We start from the raw sequence: 6,599 nt of genomic DNA, 5'->3' as shown, positions 1-6,599 counted from the left end.
GGGAGCGAGCGAGGAAAGGGGAGCGAGTTGGGGAAGGAGGCCCCGAGCGCCCCGCAGGCCCCGGCAGCGCCCGCGCGCGTCACCCTGGCAACCGCGCCTCCCCGCTACGGAGCGCCGCGAGGGACCGAAGGGCGCGGGGACGGCAGCGCCGGGCGCGGAACTCTGGGAACAGAGCTGGAAGCTGCAACCTCAGAAACATGGAAGGGAGGTAGGGAACAGACTCAAACCTCACTGCAGTTGCTGTCTCTTAGGCCAGGTTATTTCCCAGTAGCTTCCTCAGGAAGATACTCTCCTATTTCAGCCCCAGACACATCTCCACGCACACTTCTCTTCCCCCCCAGCTGCTGAATATCTCACCAGACTCTTACTCTGTTTCACTTCTCTTGACACATCAACACTGAAACACAACAGAACACTGAAAGCCAGAGTCTAAGGCAGACACTGAGTAAGTCACCTCAGGTCAGCTTTTTACTTAGTGGAAAGTAAACTCCAAGAATCAGGCCAAGTGACAACTGCAATGGGGGCTCAGGGTGAGCTGGGTCACCCTCAGAGAGGCTCCGTTCTCTCCAGTCATTATAAAGGAAATTCAGGGAGATGCAGAAGCCTGGTCAGGGCGTTGGGACTTTCCCAGTGTCCAGTAACTGCATCCACAGCCAAATATCCCATCTTCAGGCTCTAATTCATTAACACAAATGGCAGCCACAAAATGCAGTTACACCAAAGTCTTTGTTTTTTGCAAGGCAAGTATTTTATTTGAGAAGGAGAAATCTTAAGTTCACACATACTTTCCAGTGTAATAAAGGTATTTCTGTGAGCAGGAATCAACTCCAGTTCGCATGCACTTTGCTGTTTTCTCAGACCTGGATCTATCAGCTATGATCTCAACTGGATTCCCATCCTACAGTTCCATTTTTCCCTGGTTACAACTGTAGGAAGCATTACAACCACACCATTACAGCTTCCCCTCATTGTAGCCCAAATTCAAAGACAGGAAACCAATTTGTGTTATATTTACAGAGAATAAAATACATCTTTTACAACAGTATAAATTACAACACAACTTCAAAGTTCACTATAACTTCATAGCACAGCCATTTCAGGCTGAAATGAGTCCAAATATATTTGAGCAAATTTTCATTGTAACATTTTAGGTATTAGTCATGACAACTATCTGAAGGCTAAATACATAAGTTCAGTTATTCACATTTTCTGATTCACATAAGCATTTGTTAGACTGCACTTACATCTACTTTTTTTACCACTTCCTTCCATTAATAAATCCATGGATTTGTTAATGTGCTCTAGCTCACACTGTATGTCAGTATCTTGCATAGTTTTCTCCTCAAATTCTCATTGCCTATGTTCTCTGTAAAAATAAAGCAGTTAGGATTTTTTTTTTTAATGTTATAAAATCCATCTAATTTGACCCTGTTCCTTCTATGATCCAGCAGTGGCAGAACAGAGCAGCTTTACCTACTTTACTTCATAAAACTGAAAATACATCAAGCACCAACCAACACAGCAGCAATCAGTGCTTCTTACCACCAAAACTCCCTCCCACTCCTTCCTATTTTTCACAAAGTTATTTAAATGTTACTATTATAGTATAACACACTAAAATATAATACTGAAACTATGATACATTTTTATCAAACTTGTGTGGTAACAACCTACTTTCTTACCATGTATTTAATTACCAAGGAACTACAGAAACAAAACTATTAAGTAATACCACTGTAATTTAAGTTCTCATAAAAAGAGAAAAACAAAAGCATGTTAGTAAATTACATTAAAATAAATATTAGAAATGTTATTAATTACAGAGGCTAGCCAAGTGCAGTTCAAAGGGCCTTATCTACTCTTTAAATTAAAAAGAGAATGCTTCCATTTTCAGATTCATAGAATCTGATATGAATTTGGGATCAGGACACAAGATGGGAAAGGAAAGACAACAGCAATACAAATGGGAAAGGGGATGGAAACAGAGACAGAAAACTACAACAGAACAAAAAAGGGGAGAGCTAAGGAACTAGTTATTACTTCTAGCATCACAATCACACAACAGCAGTGCTTCATAAACTGCTGATGGAGCAGCAGCTGAAGTGGCAAGAGGCAAACTACTGTGCAAACACAGCAGCTGAGAAGTGAGACTATAGAGGGCAAGGTCAGGCCAGCTGTTATGCTGCTGTTCCAGCCTAGTGGATCTTCACAAACCAAGTGGTCTCCTTCAGTGGGATATCAATCTGTGCTGGTAAACTTGTATACAAGTTTAAAATTACACACTCTTAACATATAATGAGACTCCAAAGTGCTTTTACACCACAGGTGTTTGCTTCATAATCCACATTAATTCTTAGTTTGTGTTACTACTGATAAGCAAAGACTGTTAATTACTAAGGGACTATGTCAGAATTTCTCAAACCTATCTGGTCACTTTAAAAGTTTTCTCATTACATTTAGGGTAGACCCCCTGTACCCAGTTCCAAAATGGTTCCAGTGGTTTATGTAATTAAACAGCTGATACAACTTGTTTCGTTTCTCAAATCCTGGAGCTTTGGGTATTTTACTGTGATAGGCAGAGAAAAAACAGCTGCTAAACCCACCAAACATTCCAGCAATGGCCAGTTCAAATTCTGAATGGCCATAGAAGGAAGCAGGGTCAAAGATAATTGGCCCAGAGTCATCCTCAGCCACATTTCCTGCCCACAGGTCCCCATGCAGGAGAGAAGGAACAACTTCTACATCACGGAACATTTCAGGAATCTTTAGCTGAAAGAAAATGAACAAACATGTAACAGTTAAAGACTTTTGGAGAGAATTTTAATTGAAACAAAGTACTGTAGTATGTAACAGACTAAGCTGGTCAATGGCTTTGTTTTCAGTTCTCATGGAGTGCTTTTGAAGTTGATGGCTACAAGCCTAAACCTTAACTGTGAGTAGTTAAATGTTTTTGATTGTTCTTGGCAGAGATTATTAAGTAATTTAATTCACAGTCTAGTATCAACTTCTAGTATTCATGGATTGTTTCTAGACATGGATAGTATTGGCTGTCACAAAAAATATAAATTTCATTTAAATTAAGAGATTTCATTGGCAAAAAGAACAGTAGTAAATATCTGAACAAATTAACCAGAATTAAGGAACAAATTTGTGATACAAATCTTGCAGAGGAAACATTTCTGGCTGTTTCCTAAGAGCTGCATGGAGTGTGACCTGAACCACAGGCTCAGCTGAAAGCCTGGACCAATAAAAAAGAATAGAAACCTGCCTGGACAACAGAATCTCACCTGTTTTGCAACATCAAGTTTTCAGATAGGATTTACCCTCTTATTATTACTAGCTGTATTCTAAGAAACAAATGTCAGGGCTAAATTACAGGTATATTTTCACTACCTACTAAAAAACCAAACAGCAACATGGATTATTTTCAGCTGTGAAGCTCATCCTGTTACTACCATTCTTCAACAGCTACATACATCTCTTACAAAAACACCTTCAAAATTCCATGTGCCCATGGATTCATATTTCTTCACATTTTAAAAACCAGATTTAAGAGATGGCTCATACTTTTAGCTGTGACCAAAGTTCTCTGGCTTCTCTATCTCCATAATCTCTTTCAATCAAATCCAGCTGTGCTTGGAGCCGGTGACGGATGAAGAAGGAAGGCCAATCACTCTGCCAGTCATTCACCTACAACATGGGCACAGAGGTTTGTAACAAGCAGGGTTAACATATGGATAGTTGGCATTAATAATACACAGGTATCAAAACGTTGGATGCTGACACAATAGCCTAGAGAATGTTAGTATGACCTACACACAAGGTTATTAGACATCTGGTGAATTCTCCTTGTGGGAGAGATGCTCTCTTCCCTGCTCAGGTGGGGCTCTCTAACATGAGAGACAAGCTGAGGTTCTGGCTGTTTTCAGTCATTCAAATGTTCTTCATGGATTTTAGAAGGAAGAGTTTCTGGTGAGATCATTTCAGTTGTTCCAGAGACTATTCCAAAATCTTTCTGGAAATGCAGAAGCATTTTTCCAGTTTTAGGGGTTGATGCATCTCTAATTTGGTGAAAAGTTGTCCTTAGCAAAGAGTTTGGAATATTGAGAGTTCATCCAGTTAAACAGTAAAATGAGATTCTACCAAGTGCAGAGGCAGCAAATGACTGATTTATCCCCATGTCTTATGTGATGTTTTATAATAAGGGGCCCTCTAAAAGCCACTTTGCCATTTGAGAGCCATGTAGTAGGGATTTAAAAAAAACACAAAGCCAAGCCATGGTTTGTGAAGGGATACTTTTTTTGTTATCATCAAGTTAAATAACCACCACATCATTTCAAATTGTTCCTCAATCCCTTCTGGCTGCTGCACTGCAGCAGGGCACACACATCATGCTCCCCTCACTGCCCACTCAGAATGGAACAGTGAAAGCAAAACTGTTCACATCAAGCTTCTGAAGGCCAAGGAAACAAGCTTTTGTGTAAGGAGTGTGCAGACCTCATGTGAGTACCTGTAGTACATGGAACATACCTGGGCTATATAACCACAGCAAGTGGCTGTATGGAATCCAAACTTATCCACATACTGAGACTCAGAGTGACATGCTCCTTTGCCTAAGAAACAAAATAATTATTGGGAGTTTGGAGATCCTGGCATAATAAAGTTTGCAAACACAGAACAAAATTTCAGGGAGCATTAGAAAATTATGTTAAGCACTAAGTTACTCTTATTTAATGGTCACAACCCTCTCTAAAGATGGAAATAACTCTCTTAAGCTTGCAGATACTGAATGGGGATGGAGACACACCTTGTCACAATCAGTCACTTCTTTTTGTGGATAAATGTGTTAGACATTCAGGAACAAAATCCAAACCACAGATTTGCAATCCACTGTCACTTGAGCATACTGTCATTGCACATGGTTTGGTTTTGATTCATAGATAATTTGTGACCTGCCAGTAATTTGGCCTTCACTCAAAAATAATCAATTACAATATGTCCACAACTAAGAGTTGAACCCCATCCATCCCTGAAGTCATAGGGAAGACACAGACTGGTGGTTCAGATTTTAATACTAACAATTCTACAAGATTTATTCTTTGTACCGCTTCTTTTTTATTTATTTTTCATTTATTCCTTCACCCACTTTCCAAAGAATGATGGCAGGTATTTCCATTGAAGTGAATAGAAACCTGATCATAACCTTACCCTGCAGAATTGCAGTTTTCTTCAAGGAGCAACAGCTGGTACATATTTTGCTACACATCTGAGTTAAAAACATAATCCCCAGCATATTTAAAGAGGAACTTAATTCTGTCTTTTCTAACTGGGACCATATTCTGTAATGACTTGTCTGAACCACTAGTAATCAAGGAGAGGAAATCTATAAGGTCAAGAACATTTTTAGAGGTGGTTGGTAGATGAGGCTGAAAGGTTTAACTGGCACTGAAAAAGAAGTCACCCAAGTCTTCAATTTGACTTCTGCAATGTTGAAAGGTGTAACTATCAAATATTAGCATTACTTCTTACTGAATTTCAGTGTCCGTATCATTTTATACAGCAAATTAGATACAAAATGAAGAATTAAAAATAGATTCATATTGTTTTGTCAAGGTTAAAAAGCTATGTTTAAAAATTATAATAGTAATGATCACTTCTGTGCTCATAGTGCACGTTTGGGAAGTGTGGCACTAGGGCAGGAAGGACATCTCTCATGAAACAGTGTTCCAGTGGTTACTTCAATTATCATTAAAATTATAATGCAATTCTTTACCACAGCCAAAGGAATTATTTCATTTTTTGTTTATTACATGATATCAATACTCTACCAATTGTGTTTCCCTCCTTTCTCAATTTCTCTCCAAGTTTCTGGTTATAAAGATGAAGATCTGCTATCTGCTCTCCAAGCTTGGAAGAGTATCTGTAGGATCAAAAAGCAAAACAAAACTGAAACAGGACAAGTGAACAAAACACTGCAAGGAAAAATCATTTAAATTCAACATGACCAAGTATATTTTGATGAATACAGAACCTTAATCAACTTCACAAGTACTTAACAGGGAGCAAGTGACTAGACAACAACTATGAAGAAAGAGGTTGTAACAGATAATAAAATGAACATAAATCCATGTCTCTTGCAAGAAAGGTAAACAGAACATGAGGTTGTACAAACAGGAGCATAGAGTGCAGGAGGATCATGTAATCCTCCTTATCAGCTCCACAATAATAAGCAGAGAATAGAACATGGTATCTACTTGTGGGCCTCAGACTCCAACATCAGCAGAACAGAAGAAGCAAGGACTGAGTTGAGGCAGCTCAATGTAAAAGACAGACAAGAAAACCAGGTACAATATTGCAGAGATATCTGAACAGGAGCTGCAAGGGAAGAAATTAATTTCTTCTCCATGCCCAGAATGGGTAGAAAATAATGGGTTTAAAATTGCAGCCAGGAGGACTGAGGTTTGACATTAGAAAGTCTTTCCTAGGGACAGTGGGATGGATTGGAATGAACTGTTTGGGAAGGCTGTGGAATTGCCATTATTCTCCCATTAAAAACAGACAGGTTGGGCAAACACTGCCAGAAAAGTCACAGGCATTCC

The 6,599-nt window shown here is 39.2% G+C and overlaps 1 protein-coding gene across 1 annotated transcript in view; it reads right to left on the bottom strand.

The window, feature by feature from the left end:
* Positions 1-2,322: 2,322 nt before the first annotated feature.
* The window catches only part of FN3K (fructosamine 3 kinase), a 6,338-nt gene continuing 2,061 nt past the window's right edge, over positions 2,323-6,599 (bottom strand). The window contains exons 3-6 of the mRNA XM_010008238.1: positions 5,829-5,920; positions 4,531-4,613; positions 3,568-3,690; positions 2,323-2,769 (exon numbers count right to left, since the gene is read on the bottom strand). Of these exons, the coding sequence (XP_010006540.1) occupies positions 2,431-2,769; positions 3,568-3,690; positions 4,531-4,613; positions 5,829-5,920 (637 nt within the window). The 3' untranslated portion in view covers positions 2,323-2,430. The remainder of the gene's footprint in view (positions 2,770-3,567; positions 3,691-4,530; positions 4,614-5,828; positions 5,921-6,599) is intronic.

The sequence above is a fragment of the Chaetura pelagica genome, unplaced genomic scaffold, assembly GCF_000747805.2.
Source record: "Chaetura pelagica isolate M959 unplaced genomic scaffold, ChaPel_1.0 scaffold471, whole genome shotgun sequence".
NCBI classification, from domain to species: domain Eukaryota; kingdom Metazoa; phylum Chordata; class Aves; order Apodiformes; family Apodidae; genus Chaetura; species Chaetura pelagica.
Note: the sequence above shows the minus strand (reverse complement) of the source record. Positions and strands in the feature narration are given on the sequence as shown.